The following is a 20,513-nucleotide window of genomic DNA, read 5'->3' on the forward strand; positions in this document are numbered from 1 at the left end:
TTCCCTTTTGCCCAGGACACTTGATGCTTACAGAGTTGACAACCCTAGGTAAAATTCAGGATGAGTGAATAGTGCCAGCTACAATTTATCATCCTCTTCATTCCCAACACGGAGCTGAGAGGAGCTTGAACAATGGTAGTTAATTGAAAAATGCATCTTCCTCTGGGGGGCAGTTATTAATTTCAATCTGACATGAAGAAGAAACAAAAAAATAGTTCTTGCTGTAGATAAGAACACTCTTATACTTCAGTTTTTGCTTGGAAAGGAACTATGGGCACCATGGGATGAAGGAGAAACGGATTTTGTGTCTGGTTTCAATCTTGCATTCATTGTGTGTTGTGCAACACTACAACTGTATATTTAGTCTGCTTAGATAGAGGTTGAGTCCTCAAAGTGAACTCTTTTCAGCGCAGAGACAATGTTTCACAGCAAATGGTGTGTGTTTTAAATGCTCTATCTATCCATCTATCTGTCTATCTAGTAAACTCACAACTTACATTTAACTTGTACATATTCAGCTTTATGTGCTTGGCAAATTTGAAAAGGAGGTAGGTCTCTGGGGGAAATGAGTTTTGCAATCCCACCTGCTATTGCACCCCATGTGTTCTGACTATATGAGATTTTGGCTTTAGGTGCAATCCTAAATTGTGGGCTTCCAAAAACAAAAACAAAACAAAAAACCCTAACTTTTAAAATATTTAATTGATAGTAAATAAACAAAAAACCATGGATGGTGTACTGCTCAATTCTCCAGTAATCAGGAGTAACAGTTGTCCTATTATTACAGTATTATTTGCAGGTGGAGAGAGAGAGAGATTCACATCTTTGTTGTTTGTTAAATGGACATCTGCCATTTATAATACAGAGCAGGAAAGTATTAGTAATCTGTTACTGATTCTATTCACAAAATAGTACTGTTACAAACTGGTAAAAAGTTGAGAAAGTATTTATCTAAATACTGCAACTGCATGCATTCATGTTGCATATGCAGAATTATATAAAATAAGGCATAGTAAGGGCAGATATATTTTTTCTTCTTGCATACAACCACCTCATGCCAATACTCTGCTTCTAACCTTGTTATAATCTAATTCTATTGTAATACAAAAGCTAGGATTAAATTGAGTTAAAGGTTTCCTTAAACTCACTGCCCGTCAACCTCATCATGAACTTTCATTATGTGCATGCAATTAATTGGATCCAATGAACAATTTCAGAACTGAGTTATAGTCTCCCCCATACCATATAATTAGAATATAATTACCCACAGGATATCAGAAGGATGCAAAACCTTTCTTCTAAATGCACCCTCATTAGGAAACAAATCTCAGTGTACATTTATTTGATCAGTGTGAATTAATTAACATGTTACAGAAATAAGAGGGCAGCTATAAACTGATTCTGGCATCTATTAAGACTACCATGAGATCTACATGCACAGATTGTAACTGAAATCATTTAATTTCAGTCACAAAGATCACCATAAAATATATCAATGCACACAGGTACAGAGTTCCTCTTGAATAACATCTGCAAAGGTAAAAAGTTTTCCTGTTTTAGTATTCCTTGAATAGCTCTTCTGGAAGACTCAGAAGTATTACTTTGTTTTGGATGGTTGGAGTGAAAATGAGAACAATGAACAAGGCTAAGATGTACTCCAGATTTATTAAACTTTATTTTATATGAAGACCACAACATTCTGGATAAGACAGGAATGTCAAGAAAAGAGAAATATCAAAATTCCTGGACTATATCTTCACTCCATGCTCCAAAAAGCAATAGAAATTGGAGATCACGCAGACTAAAAGTTAAACACTGTTCATAAATATGACCAATGGACATATAATAAAATAAAATGCAGCAATAACAAACCTAAAATGCTGTATGTAAAATGAAAATCCAAATACACAAAAATAAGATGCATTAGTAACTGGCCACACAATAACTGCCAGGAAGTATTAAAAAATTTCCATGGGCTCAGGAGCTTTAGAGAACAATGATTTCCAAGACTTCTTAGGCCTGGAATACCGCTGTTGCAGCATTTTCTTTGAGAAAGAGAGGAAGGAGACAGGGAGAGAGGCAAACTTAGGCAGACAGATAGACAAACACCTTACTGATGCCATTCACCTCCCAACAAGAGTACATTTTGGAGAAGGAAGAGAGTGGCAGGAAAAAAGGAGGGCTGACCAGTGTCAAGGACAGGCAGGGATCCGAAGAGTCTGTGGCAAAGGCAGGGGACCCGGGAGAGGGGACCAGTGATTTATGGGGGTGTCACACAACCTGCAAGGCAAGAGCTGGGGAAGGAGGAAGAGTCGGGACAGTCTGAGGCAAAGGAAGGTGTGCAGGATGTGGTGGAGGAAGAAGGGATGGGTCAGGTGAGGGATGGGTCAATAGATTCCCCACCTTCCCTTGCACCACTGCCTCCTAGAACCAGGAGAGACTTGAAAAGGAAGAGCAGCGAAGACTTCCATGCAGGAGGAGTCTCAGGTTGCAGTCATGCAACCTGTCAGAGGAGGGTATATAAGCTGGAAGAGGGAAGGGTCCCCCACTGTTGTTGCAACTGCTCCATTGGGCCCAGACCTGTGGACAGGTGTCTAGAGGTTAGAAGCGTGTGTGTGTGCGTGGAGCACCATGGAAGCTGCTGTAAGTGTTTCTCTTGCCAATAGAAAGTTAACTATTACACATATGACTTCCTTATCTGGGATGGGTCATGACAGCCAGCAATCTAAGCCAATACTAGGGCACATCCAAATTTGGAAGGACCTGGGCCCACCATGTTTTGAGGTGAGGCTATTCATGATAATGTGGTGTCCTTAAAAAGTGTGAGGGTGGTGGTGGTGAGGAAAACTACAAGAATGCAAAGTGCATCAGACAATCCAGCACGAAATCCTATTTTCTGTGAGTGATATTTATCATGGGATACAAGTTTACCTAGTACTGTTATTGCATTTTTTCTTGAAGAGTTGGTTCAATCACCAAGCATGTTGTACAATAAAAAGGAAATACAATGATGAGTATCTACACATGGCTACATACATGGGACAGACAATGTAGTAAGTTAAGATGCTATGGGATAAGCCACAATATTAAAGGTATATTGGAACTCTGTTGTTTAGCCTCTTCATTAGCATAATTTTATTCGCATAGAAAACTGACCAGTAAGATCATTACTTCAAGTTATCTTATCTGGAGATTTTCACAATGTTACTAGACTGTGAATGAAAGATCCTAAGATCAAGAAAGAGTTCCACAGCAACAATGTAAAAGTATTATCTCCTACGTTATAGGAAAACAAAACAAAACCTTCATACTTGAACCAAACAAACACATACTGCTAAACCAAGATTAAAAGCTGAATTTCCTACTGTGAAAAAACATATTGTGCAGATTTGGCCATTTCTTAAAATTCATAGATCCAAGCTGGTGAATGGATCCTTTTCCACAATGATGAACAGAATTATGGTGTCACTGTAAAGGCATAGTAAATGCTGCCTCAAATACAGAAAAAACTTAACAGGCATTCAGAATTGCCTAGTGCCTCCAAAAAGTTTCATCCATTAAGTTCCAACCACAGGTGCCCAACTCAAAATCCTTGAGACCTAAAAGAGGCAGTATAGCTCTGGATGGATATCAGTTTGCTGGGACAAACAGGGAAACTGCATTCTCTCATGTTCTGCTTGTAAGGTTCCCAGAGTAATTTTGTTGGTCTTTATTGGAAACAGAATGCTGAATGAGGCAGAAGCGAGTGACCTGCCCACATCCAAAAACCAGGCAGAGATGGAGTCAGAAGCCCCAAATGCCAACTCTCTCAAATCCTTTCCTCCATGAATGTAGAGGTTCGTGGACTACAACTCCTATCATTCCTGACCACTGGCCAGGCTGGCTTGTGCTGATGGTAGCTGGAGTCCAGCAATAACTGGAGGAAACCACATCGACTATCCTGGTTAAGTATTATGAGAATGAGCTACAGCGAAACTTAGTCTTGCATGTCCCCCCACCCACCTTCCATTTTAGATTAACTGGAAATTTAGTGGCCATCTAAGCCCTAAACTTTAAGGTGAATTATAGCTGAAAGAATACAGCACCACGAGCCATGGTTTGAAGCTGGATTAACAAATCATAGTAAAGATTAACCACAGTTTGTCCAGATGTGGATGAAGTGGCAAGTTGTGAATAATCTAAAGTGGAAGCTTCTAAACTCATCATGGCTGTGCCAGAGAAAGATGGAGTGGGGGAGGGGAGCACATGAGATTAAGGCTTTCTGTGGCTTTCCTCCATAATGCTACAGATGTAACATTTAGTGTTACATCTAAACCAGCCCTACAGGAAGAAAAGCAATTGTATCATCAACAAAGCAAGGGGGGAACACATTATAGTACTTCTTTACCCAGTGCACAGTTAACTTATAGAAGTCACTGCTGCAGGTTATCAACAGAAAAACAGCCCAAGAATGCTACCCATTCTACTTTACCATCCAATTTATTTTTTAAAAAATCAGTAAAGGAAAAGCCATTGTTTAGAGAAAATAGTGGCATTAAGTTTGAATTTTGCAAATTTTACATTTCTCATTACTGTAGCTTTGCAACATCACTTTTTAAAAACTCTGAAGCCTATTTAAAGAAAAACAATTGTATTCGGAAAGACCACTGTTAACATAATTTATGGTTAAAGAAATGCTGAGCTCAGCATATCAGCTTAAGATGTGTGCCACTGTAGTTCTTTAAATTCTGAAGAATGTACCCTATTTAGTAGAGTACACAATTTTTCAGATTATTGTATTTTAAAAACATGATCACACCTAACATGGCTCTGGAGTGCAAAATCAAAGGTTGATGCCTGCACAAATTTCCGAAGTCAGAGTAAGGCTACGCATTGACAGATCCCCAGTTATATGGAGTTATGAGCACCAGAGTCCTACAAGATTATTTTGCTTCCTCTGTTAGTACTACTCCCAAGGCCCCCTATCCTACAAATACCTGTATAATCACACATACATTTTTCCAGGAGTGTTCAATAGACATCATCGCTCAAATCAAACAAGTTTTTTTTCTCCTCCAGGTGGAGGGGAGTGCAACAGGGGTACAGAGTTTGCAGAACTCTATTGACATATAAGCTTCGAAGGTCCGTCTCAAAAGCTCTTTGTAGCGCTCTTCACAGAGCATCTGTATTGCCATTTTCATTGAGTAATTATATTTGTAGACAGGTAAATTTACTGCTCAGTCTAGCAGCATAAAACATATAATGTTGATGCATTGCTTGCTGCAAGGCCAAGGCCATCATTCTAGGTAACCTCCGGTGGAGATCAGAGCCCTTAGCATTGCAGATATATAACATGCATCCCAAGCAAAATGTGTCCATAAGAATAACTTCATTATTCTGGGAAGCTAGATCTATAAAAGAAGTAGGATGTGCAAGTATTTGGCCTATACAATTTCTGGTAAATTCAGCATGACTAAATGATAAAACCAGAATCAGTTTCAATTACAGCATACGTTCTAGAAGGCATTCAGTCACATGAAGGAAGAGGGAAATACAACGTACTATCATTAGTGAGTTAGCATTTTGTTTAGATTGTGCTGTCAGCACAAGGCTATAGTAACAGCAGCCTTGAAGCTCTCCTGTAGCCTTAAGATGCCTTTAATGCAGAAGAGCTCTTTTGAAATGGATGAACAAGAACTTACCAATACTACAGGGCAGATAGATGTGGGTGGTAGAATATGATCCTTCAAAACACCACAATCACATTCAGGTTTTAGGTGTGATGCACATTTGTTATGCAGCTATAATGTGAGAGAGGGTGAGAGAAAATATATCATTAAGAATATAAATGTCATAGGAGTCGGTCAATGTGAGTGTGCTGAAATACACCGAGCTGTTACGATGTATAAAACAATAATTAAACACAATAGACTTTTGAAGGTGACCAATTTTAGATAAAAGTACAAAACTCAAATATAACATGAATAAGTAGCACTGAAATTGATTTCACAGAGAAAGCATGACTTAGTAAATATGTATGTAAAAGTCATGTTACTAACTTTGAAAAAGTTGACCAACTGAAAAAGATGATACTTACAAAGTAACAGCAAAACAACAATGATCTGTTAAAATCAAATAACCTTTGAAACTTGGTAACAGAGAATCTTATGACACTTGAAAGTCTAACAAGATTTTTTAAGGCATAAACTTTCATGGACTAAAGTCCTCCTTCATCAGATACATGAAGTGTTATCCCAAGTTACAGGTATGACGTATTTTTGCTGCAACGAACTAACACAGCTGGGTCTCTGGAAATTAGACTTTTACTGAACAATCCTAACCATGTCTACTCAGAAATAAATCCTATTGAATTCACCTAGGGGTAAACATAACAGTAAAAAATCTAAGTCTATTTAAGGACAATTATGAAAAATGCTGGACAGAAATCAAGAGAGACTTAGATAGTTGGTCAAAATTGAAACTTTCTTTGTTAGGCCGAATTGCTGCTATCAAGATGAATGTATTGCCAAGGATGTTGTTTTTATTTCAAACACTTCAGGTTTTGGACAAAACGGAGTGCTTTCAGAAGTGGCAGAGAGACATTTCTAAGTTTGTCTGGCAGGGCAAAAAGCCCAGAATTAAGTTTAAGATATTAACCGATGCAAAACAAAGAGGGGGCTTCGCCCTGCCAGACTTAAAGTTGTATTATGAAGCCGCAGCGTTCTGCTGGCTAAAAGACTGGCTACTTCTTGAAGACACTGATGTGTTAGATTTGGAAGGGTTTAACAATGCCTTTGGATGGCATGCATATTTATGGTATGACAAGGTTAAAGCAAATAAGGCCTTTAAGAACCATATTGTCAGAAAATCATTGTTTAATGTCTGGACAAAATATAAAGACTTGCTGGAAAATAAAACACCAAGGTGGCTTTCACCTTTGGAAGCCAAGGCCCGAAAAAGACCCAATATGGAGGCTAAATGGCCAAAATATTGGGAAATACTAGAAAAGGATGGAGACAATTGGAAATTGCAGAGTTTGGAGAAAATGAAAGACAAAGTGCGAGATTGGTTACATTACGCTCAGATTAAAGAAGTTTTTAAAAATGATAAGAAACTAGGGTTCCAGGTGGAGAAATCGAAATTAGAAACAGAATTGCTAGAACCAAAGATTAAGGTACTCTCAAGGATGTATAACTTGCTGTTGAAATGGAATACACAAGATGAAACGTGTCAGGGGTTCAGGAGCAGAGGCAAGGGCAAGGGAGGAAACAGAGAGCGAGGGGGAGGAGGCAGAAGAAAAGATGAGTGATGACGACGACCCGAGATCTCCGAGTCTTTCCAGTGAATCAGAAGATTCACAGAAAGGAGCACCAGTGGCCAGGGCAAGGGGGGAGCCTAGGGGGACACCCCAGGAAGATAGAGCCAGAGGGGACTCAGAGGGGAGCAGTTGGAAATCGGGACCAGCGTCACCGCCAGAGAGCAGGGAAGAGGAAGGGCGCCAGGGATCAAGCGCTGGCAGCTCACAACAGGGGGGAGGGCACGAGTCAGGAGTGGCCACACCTCCATCGGGGAGCGAAGAAACGGTCAGACGGAAGGTGGAAGGTTGGGCGCGCGAGCCAAGTTCAAATGCACAGGAAGGTGGCGCAGTAGGCAGCCCGGAAAGGGAGCCAGGTCCTAAAGCCCGCCGAAAGGAGGGAGAAGAGTCAGGGGGGTCAGCGTCAGCGTCGGAGGAATCCCAGAGGGAAGAGACCCCGGGGGGCAGAGGGACCCAGAGAAGAACAGTCAGGCGGAAAAGGTGGAGCAAGGCTAGGATATTAAGTTGGTGTACAAGGGGCGGAGACTCAGATGGAGCTTCGCCGATCTAACCATGAGACGTAGAGTTGCACGCAGCAGCTTGAGAATGGAAACTGTAACTCAATAAAGACTTTTATTTAATGATCGCTGGGTAGCGTGATCCTCTGTGAGCTAGGATCTGGAAGCAGCTCTGACAAAACGGTTAAATCAGCTATGATAAGGTGGGCACAGGACATTGGGCATAATATCATGTTTGAGGACTGGGAGAGGTTGTGGAGTAATGGATTGAAATTTACTGCATGTAACGCTCTGAAAGAAAATGTAATGAAAATGATTTATAGATGGTATATGACCCCAGTCAAACTTGCCAAAATTTACCACCTGTCTGATAATAAGTGTTGGAAATGTAGAGAGTGTGAGGGAACGTTCTTCCACCTCTGGTGGACTTGCCCTAAAGTGAAGGCGTTCTGGGAAATGATTTATAATGAATTGAAAAAGGTATTTAAATATACCTTCACTAAGAAACCAGAGGCTTTCCTTTTGGGTATTGTCGGCCAAAGGGTGGCAAAGAAGGACCAGACATTTTTTATGTATGCAACAACAGCAGCAAGGATACTTCTCGCCAAACATTGGAAAACTCAAGATCTACCCACACTGGAAGAATGGCAGATACAACTGATAGACTACATGGAACTGGCTGAAATGACCGGCAGAATCCGTGACCTGGGAGAAGAGAGGATTGAGGAGGACTGGAAGAAATTTAAGAACTATTTACAAAAGTATTGTAATCTGAGTGAATGCTAAATAAGATGCTAGATTAAAATAACTGAGCACCACTAAATTTAGAAGTTTTTAAGAAAATAAGTAAGACTGTGAAAATTTAGCTCCTTTCGAGAATTATAAGATTATGAAATATAGAAGGGATATAAGAATTTAAATAAGATGATAAATTGCTGACAAAATGTTATAACGATGAAAGTGGGAGCGGGAGATGTGAGGAAGTCCAAAGAAAATGTGAAAATATGTTAAGATAAATGTTATATTGTTTATTATGTTTACTTTTATTGTAAAACCCAATAAATTGCTTTAAAAAAAAAAAAAATCCTATTGAATTCAACAGCGCTTACTCCCAGAGATTAGGATTGCAGCCTAAGCAAACAAGTACTACCATTGCAATCCTTAAAAAAATTGGTCAAAATAAAATTCCACTGGGTTCAATGGGACTGACTCCCTGGTTAAGTGTGGTAGAATTACAGGTTACATATTTCCTCCAAGTACTGAAGCTTTATTGTGGGTGTCTTTTGCTCACCCCATAATCTAAAACTTGTCCCACTAATTCCCTGCCTTAGTGGCGAAGCCATTTTTACCATAATAATACACACTTAAGCCATTCTACAACCAATGATGTTGATTTGGATTCTCAACCAGTCTACTTAAATTGGCTCTCCCCCAACCTCTTCTGAGGCACAATTCAGCATCTAGACTCTATTGACTTGCATGCAGACCAGTTGTGCATTTTAAGTGTTCTAAATTCTCAAATGCACACAAAGGCAGACCCAGGTTAGAGTAAGGACCCCACGCTTTGGTGCTAGCTTTTTTCCAGTCCCTTCAGCCACAGCCTCAGGGAGCACATGTGCCCCAGTAGAAAATGCTGTGGTACCTCAGCCTGCAAAATCACAACCACTATTATCACTCGAAGGCACTCACTGTGACTTGGCACCAGACGCAATGCAGCCCAGTCAATCCTTGGTAACATTTTACAGTTTTGTGGCACTTATCACATTTGGTTGGACAATTCCCTTCTACCCAGAAGTGATGCATGACCTAGGAAAGAAAAGTGCAGCCGTAAGTAAAATATTTCATTTCTTTACTTTTTAAAAAGACACTTTCAAAAGAGTCACTTCTCTACCAAAGCATGCAAAGCAACATTGAACTATTAAGAGGAACTACATACTGATAAAACTGAACAGTTAATACCCTTAAGTCAACAAATATTGAAGAACAAGCAAGCAGGCCACAAAAACAATAAAAAACAACAAAACTATCAATCAAAAGTCTTGTAAAATTGTAAGGTTTTGACCTGATACCCAAATAACTTTGATGAAATCACTTTCAAAAAACTGCTTGGGGAGGGTATTCCACATAGGAGATGCTATCACTGACTACCTCACTACTGTCCTCAAAGGGTTAGGGAATACCCAAAAAACAGGCTTAGAAAATTACCGCATTTTTTGCTCTATAAGACTCACTTTTTTCCTCCTAAAAAGTAAGGGGAAATGTGTGTGCGTCTTATGGAGCGTATGCAGGCTGCGCAGCTATCCCAGAAGCCAGAACAGCAAGAGGGATTGCTGCTTTCACTGTGCAGTGATCCCACTTGCTGTTCTGGCTTCTGAGATTCAGAATATTTTTTTCTTGTTTTCCTCCTCCAAAAACTAGTTGCGTCTTGTGGTCTGGTGCGTCTTATAGAGCGAAAAATACAGTACCTTATAAGATCAGACAGGTTTGAATGAAAGGAGCCTGTCATCTAAGTACCTTGGTTCCCATGCTGTTAAGGGTGTTAACATGTAAACCAGCATTTTGAATTGACGCTGGAAACCCACCAAAACACAGTGAAGACAATAATGGTGGCTCACCTCAGTATTCTTTTTGGATTTCACATATGTTTTGATGCAAGAAGCTGGTGCTCTCGAAACGCAACGTTCATGGACTGTGTACTTACAAACTGAAAATGCAACAATGTTGTTATTGACACAATTTTGTAGAAACCTATTTTGAATAACTAAGGTTATCAAAAGACATTTCATTATTTGTATCAGGAGCATGGAAATCCAAATCTAGCAATTTGCATTGAAGCAAAAAAGCCCATATAATAAAGGAAATACTGCTTAATATCAGTAACATCATGGGAGGAGTGTTTCTAGGACTAAGGTGAAATGGTTATTTTTTTGCTGTTGGATGCTGCATGTTGTTTATGTAATCTCGTAATTCAATATTTATAGTATTGAAATGTGGTACTTTCTGTGTTACTATGTTTTAAGTTTGCTATGTTATTACAAAATTGTTTTTGTAGCGTTTGTAAGAAATTCTTTCCTGCTTGTTGTAAGCAGCAATGAACATTTTTTTGTGGGTGTTTTTTATGTGTGTAAAAGCAGCTTTTGAATGATGCTTTTGAATTATGGTGCTGGAGGAGACTCTTGAGAGTCCCATGGACTGCAAGAAGATCAAACCTATCCATTCTGAAGGAGATCAGTCCTGAGTGCTCACTGGAAGGACAGATCGTGAAGCTCAGGCTCCAATACTTTGGCCAGGGAGACTCCCTGGAAAAGACCCTGATGTTGGGAAAGATGGAGGGCACAAGGAGAAGGGGATGACAGAGAATGAGATGGTTGGACAGTGTTCTCGAAGCTACCAGCATGAGTTTGACCAAACTGCGGGAGGCAGTAGAAGACAAGAGTGCCTGGCGTGCTCTGGTCCATGGGGTCACTAAGAGTCGGACACGACTAAACGACTAAACAACAACAACAAAAGCAGCATACAAATAAAACGAACAAATGAAAAACAAGTATGGTCAATGTAAGAATCTAAGACTACTCAATGGTTGAGCAAGAAATGCTTAACTGAATCAGCCCTTGCTAAAATGTCAACAACCGTTCCTAAATTGAAGGAGGGGCAAATACTGAAGACAAATTGATGCCTGCCAAATGTATTTGTGTCATTGCCAAGAAGGAAATATCTATATTTTACCAACTATAGGCATGAGAGCAGCTGGCAAACCCAAATGCAAAAAGCAGCAAGTTTATGTTATTCCCTATATTGATTTATCAACCTTGGGTAGTCTTCTTTCCGGATAGAAATCGTTATAAATCTGTTCATTTTATCACGCACAACGTTCAATGATCATTCACCATGCCAATTTCCATTCCTCAGAAAAGCTTCTGTTGCAAGATCTCCCCTCTTGCCCTTCATCGCTTTTCTGCACTTTGTAGCCTTTATTGGTACAATAAAGCTTAAATGGTTTCATGGAATACTGACTCAAGAGTGGAATCCAATTGATGCTCTTGTGCTCATGGAAGCATTTTGATCCAATGGATGTCTCTGCTAAAACAGGAGAGGGATGAACTTTCTGCCTATTCCCTGCTACCCACTGGAGCTCCCATACCACGCAACACTTAGTTCTGGAAGGTCTTCCAACCCTCTGGAGCCAATCTCAGGGGCTCTGGGGGCTGCAGGGGGAGAGAGAGAACCTTCCTTCTCCTTTTGTTAGCAGCGGCCATCTTGTGAACACAAGGGCATCAAATGGATTCCACACTTGATATTTTTGAGGTAACTGAGCAGTTGAAATTACCGCTATGAGGTGGACTAATGCTAACTTCAGTACAGTGGTACCTCTGGTTACGTACTTAATTCGTTCCGGAGGTTCATTCTTAACCTGAAACTGTTCTTAACCTGAAGCATCACTTTAGCTAATGGGGCCTCCTGCTGCTGCTGCGCTGCCGGAGCCCGATTTCTGTCCTCATCCTGAAGCAAAGTTCTTAACCCGAGGTACTATTTCTGGGTTAGCGGAGTCTGTAACCTGAAGCGTATGTAACCTGAAGTGTATGTAACCTGAAGTGTATGTAACCTGAAGTACCACTGTAGTCAAAAGCTCACCCACATTCAAAACAAAAGCACCATTTATCCCAGGTTTTATTTTCAAGGGTAGCCGTGTACAAGGCTTTCTGACCACTTCTTTTGCACTTATTATGGACAATCCAGCTATAAATCAAATATACTGCAACTTGATTGGCCACAGAGGGTTGTGCGGCCCCAAATGTATCCTCCAGAACCCTGCCCCCCCTTCTGCAAACCACACTTTAATGAAAAGCAGCAACAATGCTTTTAAAATAGCAAGAGATGCAAATGCCATTTTTTTAAGAAGAAGGGCAAGCTGTGTATCCCTAACCAGTGATGGGTGCAGAAGCATATGAGCATTTTTATTAATATGTGCTTAACAAGATAATCATTTAAAAAAAGAAAACTGAAGCTCAACATGAATAGCATACCCAATCAATCATGGGCTTAATCCATGTAGTGCCGTCATTTTATTGGACACCAGAAAAGACTGGTGGGAAACAGTCAGAAATGTAGTTAGAAAGCGTGAGTGCCTCTTTTGACAGATACCGTTATACACAGAGGATGACTAAAGAAGAATGTGAATAACTATTTACAAACATATTAGGAGATGAGTGACAAGAACAGAAAAGGGGAGGACAAAAAACCTTATAGCTAGGCACCTTGTAGCTAGAATAAATGAGGCATAATCAAGGTAAATCAAGGTAAACAGTATGGATTGTAGACAAGGGTGTGCATCTACAAAATACTATCAAGCTGAGGGACTCAAAATCCAGGCTGAATGATTTTAACTATACTGACATTATTTTTTAAGTTGGACTTGAGTCTCCCAAAGAAAGGCATGGGCCGTTGCTATCAGAGGCACATGCTCTTCTTTGACTTGCCCTGGACTAGAGCAATCCTCTCTTAGCAGAAGCACTGGTATAAACTGTACAATAAAGCAGGAAGTGACTGGCAAATCATCTTCTCCAGATGCAAAATTATCTTGTCCTTGGAGCAGAGAAGCCATTTTCTAACATAATACTACACCACGGTTTAAGATTACAAGAACTAGCCACTGCAAGTATAGAGAATGCATCCTTCTCTATATTCGGCGTAAAATAAGTTTCTGCTTCTATTTTTTGTTAACTGTTGTTTAGTAAGTCATCCAAACATGGAAAAAAATCATAGGTTATCTTAACTAGGGGTAGTTTAATCAAGCCAACTTCATACACGATGATTTGAAGATGCCTTTTCTTTCAACAAACCATAGATAATATAAACTACAGTTTGTCCAGGTTCAGACGTGACAGTGTTTTATATTATATGCATATTATTTTTATTATTATTTGAATTTATATACCACCCTATACTTGGAGTTCTCAGGGCAGTTTTTATATTATAATTTTATATTATAAAATCCATATAAAGTAGAAGCAAAAATTTCCAAACTTCTCCTTGCGGCTGCGACAAAGGAGGTGCCCAAGGACTGCAGTCACTCATTCTCAAGGATCCTAGGACACCCACACCATGATTTAGTATTAGTTTTATTCGGTTTGTTGTCTCAAAAGTTACCTTGAATTTTTGGAAAGTATCAATAGATTCCACCATATAAAGAGAGCCTCATATGTTTGTCTCTTTTTCTACACTTTGGCATTCTACACCTGAAAATTCTTGATCTAATGAAAATCTGTGTCCTGATTAGGATGGTGAACAGGGCTGGATCTCGTTCAGAGCACAATTAGAGCTAAATGCGATGTATACTCACATGAGCAGGAGAGGCCCTGTTTGCCTACTCCTATAAGCATGTTCAAGCAAAGATTGCAATAGGCAGGTTTGTTGAAGTGTTTCAGCCTCCATACATGCTGCCCATCATCCTTCACATTCTGCAGAAGACATAAAAAGAAATGGATTTCATTTCATGGCATAAACAGTGAAACCCATAAGTGCCAATAAAAAATTGAAATTGACTCAAGAACATAAAAGACAATCTGCTTCTTCATTTATTAATTTGCAAGAGATCAAAACACAATTCTTTCAAACAGACATGTGCTGATATGGTAACAAGAGGTTTGGGGGTTGGGTTTTTAAGCTCAGAGTTGTATTTCCAGAACCCTTTTACCTATGGCTAAGACTGTAATACAATCCTTTCAAGTTTATAAAATGAATATCTGCCCAAGCAACATGTATGCAACCTTTCCTGCATTGTTATCGTGACAGGAATGATATGCATTTATTTATTTTTTGCATGCATAGATTTCTTCTCCAGCTAGGGCTGTGAACACACATAGCCCTTGCTATGCCAAGGCATTTTCCTTTAATAATCTTTTCCTATGCTTGACTTTCAGTTCATGAAAGATTATCACTAGATGAACATGTCTGAATTCAGATTAAACCAAAAGTTTCACACAGAGACACTGAACTGGTCATCAGCACCCCCCCCCCCCCCAGGAAAGGGGAACAGATATCTCAAATATATTTATTTTAAAAAATAACATAAAATGCATGATTAAGAGATATTTATAGTTGCACAGCAGTTTTAATTTTTGCCATTTATTCAAAAGAATGGTCATTACATGTGATTTCGCCTCCATTGGAACAGAACATATGGAGCGACTTAGCTGGCATTTTCCTTATCAGAGAAACAAACAAGTCTTGAATGTGGGTGTTCTGCCAATTAAAATACTTGAGTTACAGGCTGCAACTGATCCACAGATCCCATTACATAAATACAGTGCACTCTGGGAAAATAACATATTAGATTTTTGCTCTGGTTTACTGTCAAATATCAGCCACCTTAGCTGTTACATATAATTATGTGTAATTGTAACTTACATAATTTCTATAATGGAAAAGTCATGTTGTTATATCACCACCATAAATGAGATTTAAAATAAAATACCTAGGACTATGTTGAGCAATTCTCACAAGTCACCCACCAACTTCCTTTTATCCATACCAAATTCTTAGGACCCACCCTATCCTCTTGACTGTCATTTGTTTTAACTTATTTTTAATATTGTGCTTTCAATTGTTGTAGTCCACCCTTGAACCTCATGGTTACAGGCAAAAAAAAGGGAGAAAGAAGACTTTGCAACAGTTAAGATTTCACTCAGAAGGAGAGGTTCGAACAAAAGAAGACTGGCTTTTGAAAATGATGGAGTATGTGGAACTGGCAAGATTAACAGCAAAGATTAGAAACTAAAATGACAAAAAATTCCTTGAGGACTGGAAACTTTTTATTGAGTATTTAAAGAACTACTATAGCAAGATGAAAATGTGAGCAGGATTTGAAATATGAGCAACAGAGTGAATTATTAAGATAGGTAGATTAAATTGAATGTGTTGAATAGTATAGGCAAAATATGTAGCATTTAAGGGTCAATATGGAAACCATGGAAGAAGTCAGTTGATAAAGTAACTTATGGTTTATGTTAAAATTTGAAAAGTTTTTTTTCTTTGTGAAAAAAATAATAAAGTTTTTTTAAAAAGAAGATTTCACCCATTTTTCTGTTCCATATTTCTATTTGTAGCTGTCAGCTCTCACTCCCTCTTTCCAATTTTCCACATGTAGTAATGCTGATTTGTGTACAGTGGTGCCCCGCAAGACAAATGCCTCGCAAGACGGAAAACCCGCTAGACGAAAGGGTTTTCCGTTTTGGAGGTGCTTCGCAAAACGAATTTCCTATGTGCTTGCTTCGCAAGACGAAAATGTCTTGCAAGTTCCTGCGGGGTTTTTTTCCTTTCCCCCCCCTTTTCCCCAAGCCGCTAAACCGCTTATCAGCTGATGGCTAAGCCGCTTATCAGCTGATGGCTAAGCCGCTTATCAGCTGATCTTTAAGCCGCTTATCAGCTGATCTTTAAGCCGCTTAACAGCTGATGCTAAGCCGCTTATCAGCTGATGGCTAAGCCGCTTATCAGCTGATCTTTAAGCCGCTTAACAGCTGATGCTAAGCCGCTTATCAGCTGATCGTTAAGCCACTTATCAGCTGATCTTTAAGCCGGCTAAGCCGCTAATACTGTAGCGCTAAGCCGCTAAACCTCTAATGGGCTTGCTTCGCAAGACGAAAAAACCCGCAAGACGAAGAGACTCGCGGAACGGATTCTTTTCGTCTTGCGAGGCACCACTGTATCTTTACTTAATCACGGTCTTAACTATGGTTTCCATGTCATAAACACCAGCTTGGATCAAAGTGCTAAGGTATCTGTGCATGGACTGCAGGTTGCGAACAAGAAAGGGGCCAAGGGAAAAACTCACTTCCCATGGACTTCAGTACGGTCAGTACTAACAGTAAAAATGGGTACAAATGGAAGAAAAATGGGTTACACTATTTCACTAGTTGTGTGCCTCACTGTTTGTAAAGCTGATTGAATTCTGCAAAGAGGTTGGACAGCTAAAACAATTTTCACTGGGTTCTGGTTGCTTCAGAATATTTAGCCTTCTAGCCGCACTGCTTTTAGTTGCTTCTTTTTGCTGTTGTTTTTGAGAACTGGTTTTTGTTTTACTGATGGTTATTTTATGTTGCCCTACCCTGGCATAAGTACCAATGAAAGGCGGCAATGAAAGGCAGCATATAAAAAATTAAAGAAAAACAAACTTGGCATATGTGCTGTGGAATTGGTAAGGCAGTTTCCCCTCTCTCCACCCTTATTTTATTCTTATTTAGTGTGTATGCATCAGAGAAAAGGGAATGAGAAAATCCTTTTAGCAAGGTCCCATATTAGAGAAAAATCAAAATCCAACAGGGTGGGAAAAACTATTCTAGGTTATACAGAAACTCTTAGCACTCGCAAAGTTTCATATTTGCTCGAGTATGAACTTTGCAACAGCTCCCCAAAGCGGTTTCTGAAATAGTTTCCAAAAAGAATTAAAGCTACTCCCTCCTGTGGAAATCCAAAGAACAGCAATAAAACTTCCTTCAAGCAAATCTTTCTCCAGAAAACAAGATTTCATACTTAAACTTCACTAAATCTCACTGTGTCAGAGTATGTGTAGAAATATCCTACAATTTGTTGAAGTACTCTCCAGACTTTTAAGATCATCATAGATAGTCTTCCATTTTACACTCATTTTAAAACTGGAATAAAAGAACACATTCTGCCTAAGCTGAATGAGGGATTCCAAAGTTTTCAATAGCGTTTATATGCATCAGATATATTGTGCATTCTTGTATAAATTTGTGAATATACCCTGCAAAACAAGTCCAAACTATGCCTCCTTCTTGCAAAGTGTACCAGTGGAGGTACAATGGAGGTTTGCATTGAGATAATCACTCTGGCCTCAATCTTACTTATCTGCTTGTGGACCAATTCAGCAACAACTCTCTATACTTTGAATGTAAATTTTCATCAGCCACATATTTACTTATTCATTCATATATTTATTTTTTAAAATGTTAATTTTAAAACTCAGTAGGCTCATAAGACTTATAGTATTGCATGTTAGAAGCTTTTAAAAATCATATCTTGGATGACACAGGAAAAGCAATTGCAGTGCAACTCTGACATCTAGTGCCAGGGAAAGAGAACACAAATTACAAAGGCTGAGAACACTCCAAAAAGTAGTGCTTTTATAGTTAGGGGGGAAAGCACGGTGTCGTTTTTCTACCAAACCAATTCATCTTGGCTGTGAGTCCTGGAAGACCTGCCCTCTGCCTTGCAGACATTTTTCCACCTGGCCTGGGAGGGTAGGGCCCTGACTGACTCCAGCTACAAAAGCTGAACAGATTCTTAGGCTCGAGGATTTGTTTAGAGAGTTTTGTTGGGCAGGAGATTGTTGCTGTTATTGATATTATTTTTGCACCTTTATTTTAGATCTTATGATTAATGTGGATATTGTTCAGTTTGGTTGTGGATTTTTTGATATTTTATTTATTGTTTATGAGTACTTTTCTTATGGTGGAATAAAGTATTTTTTCATGTTGTAAGCCGCCTTAAGCATGGCTTGAACCAGTGGTTTCCCCCCTTTTTTCAGGGGGTACTCAAGAGTACGCAGTACCAGCACCTCTTTTTGTTGTTCTTAAAGTGTGGCACTTATTGCAACAACTTCATGGTGGCAGCAGTGATGAGTTGACAAAAGTGAGAGCTTGTCCCCTTTCTCACCACTGCTGCTCCTGCATCAGTTTACCAATGCAGAGAAAGCAACAGTGTTGTGAGGGCTAGCTGAATGGCCATTTGAGGAGGAAGAGGACCTGCAGAGATGTGGGGAGGATAATTTTTCACTTGAGGCTCAGGCTACTTCAGTGGCAAAGGAGTGCCTTTAACCAGCCTTGGCTGGTAAGTCAGCTGCCAACGTAGCCGTTCAAAAGCATGCCAGTGCAAGTAAATAAATAGGTACCACTGCGGCAGGAAGGTAAACGGTGTTTCTGTGCGCTCTGGTTTCTGTCATGGTGTCCCATTGCACCAAAAGTGGTTTAGTCATGCTGGCAACATGACCCAGAAAGCTGTCTGTGGACAAACGCTGGCTCCCTCGGCCTGAAAGCGAGATGAGCGCCCCAACCCCATAGTCGCCCTTGACTGGACTTAACCATCCAGGGGTCCTTTACCCTTTTTTACCTCACAGATATGCTATTGTAATCAGTTCTGTGGAATTGCCTTTCAAGACTGGTTTGGAAGGTGCACGTGGTGCAGAATTCTGTAGCCTGTTTTTGGGGTGTTAGCTACCAACAACACTTTCATTGGGAGAACGGCACTTGCTGAATGTATGCAACCAAACTATTTTCAGGGTCTTACTATTAAGCACATGAGGTCCTAAAGAACCTGGGGCCAGAGTATTTTAAAAACAGCCTTATTTCTCACATCCCTGCCCTCATTGCAATCTGCTGCTGAAGCGAGTGTGACTAGGCCTGGCGTCTTCAACAAGAGATTAGGCATTTAGTGCAGTTGGACAAGGCATAAGGGAACTCTTTCCCTAATGAAATGAATCTGGCACCATCTGTAATGCGTTTTGTACACCAACTTGGATATTTCAACAAGCGTTATTAAACTGATTTAGTTTTTCCATTACCTTCTAGTTACATGACCCATTCTGCACTTGTTTGTTTCATGTCTCTTGTGCTGTTTTATTTGTTACATTGCTTTGGTTTTAACTGAGATTATATCTGAACTGAAATATATCTCATGTTGATATATTTTTATATGTGTTTTCAAGGGGGGAGGAGGAGGATTCAGAGTTATGAAAAATGGCCTGAGGAAGGTGAACTGGGTAGAAATCATCTGGCTATATCGTATGTATCTTTCTTTTAAAAAGTATGCATAGTTCCAAAATTGTGAACAGGGACAAAGGAGAGCCATTTCTGAAAAAATGACCTGTCACTGATGTGGAGAAGGGCAGGTAATAAATTAACAATGGTAATAACAAGGAGAAGGAAGAGGCACACTAAGAAAATGATTGGTGTATATCTGAGGTCTCCAGCCTTTTTGCTCTAGGTGCACTTGGGAAATCTAAGAAGCTGTCATGGGCACCACAAAATACCCATTTCACAGAAAAAAGATTGGGAGAGGTTCTGAGTGGCACTAAAGAAATAACTTCCGCAAGAAGCAAGTAAAACAGGGGTCAGCAAACCTTTCCAGCAGAGGGCCAGTCCACTGTCCCTCAGACCTTGTGGGGGGCTGGAGTATTTTTTTGGGGGGATGAACGAATTCCTATGCCCCACAAATAACCCAGAGATGCATTTTAAATAAACCCAGAAATGCATTTTACATTCTACTCATGTAAAAACATGCTGATTCCCGGACCATCCAGGGGCCAGATTTTGAAGGCAACTGGGCCGGATCCGGCCCCCGGGCCTTAGTTTGCCCACCCATGAAGTAAAACATGACCAGAAAGTAGGCAATGTCCCCCTGCCAAACACAAACATAAAGTTAAAAAATTAAAAATCAGGAGGGGGAGCTTTAGGCAGATGCCACAGGGTTGTTTTGAAGACAGAGTGGTGTCCATCAGCAAAACATTAGGGGTCCATACCCTCCAGCTATACTTCAGGTTGAGAACTGAGAATCATATTGTTATAACAATAACAATTAAAAAAATGGAAGTAAATTGGACCACATATAAGGATTTAGTAAAGGAGAAAGAGGACAAATTGCTATTAAAAACTATGAGGAAATAAAACAACATCTAATAGGTTGGATCCAATACCATCAATTACATG

General features: G+C 39.8%; 1 protein-coding gene across 6 annotated transcripts in view; it reads right to left on the minus strand.

The window, feature by feature from the left end:
- The window catches only part of DGKB (diacylglycerol kinase beta), a 253,677-nt gene that overhangs the window by 169,226 nt on the left and 63,938 nt on the right, over nt 1-20,513 (minus strand). For all 6 annotated transcript variants that reach the window (XM_080974724.1, XM_080974726.1, XM_080974722.1 and 3 more), the window contains 4 exons: nt 14,132-14,249; nt 10,407-10,495; nt 9,481-9,597; nt 5,682-5,780 (listed from right to left, as the gene is read on the minus strand). In XM_080974724.1, the coding sequence (XP_080830850.1) occupies nt 5,682-5,780; nt 9,481-9,597; nt 10,407-10,495; nt 14,132-14,249 (423 nt within the window). The remainder of the gene's footprint in view (nt 1-5,681; nt 5,781-9,480; nt 9,598-10,406; nt 10,496-14,131; nt 14,250-20,513) is intronic.

Source organism: Podarcis pityusensis (genome assembly GCF_964106645.2).
Source record: "Podarcis pityusensis genome assembly, chromosome: 12".
Classification (NCBI taxonomy): Eukaryota; Metazoa; Chordata; class Lepidosauria; order Squamata; family Lacertidae; genus Podarcis; species Podarcis pityusensis.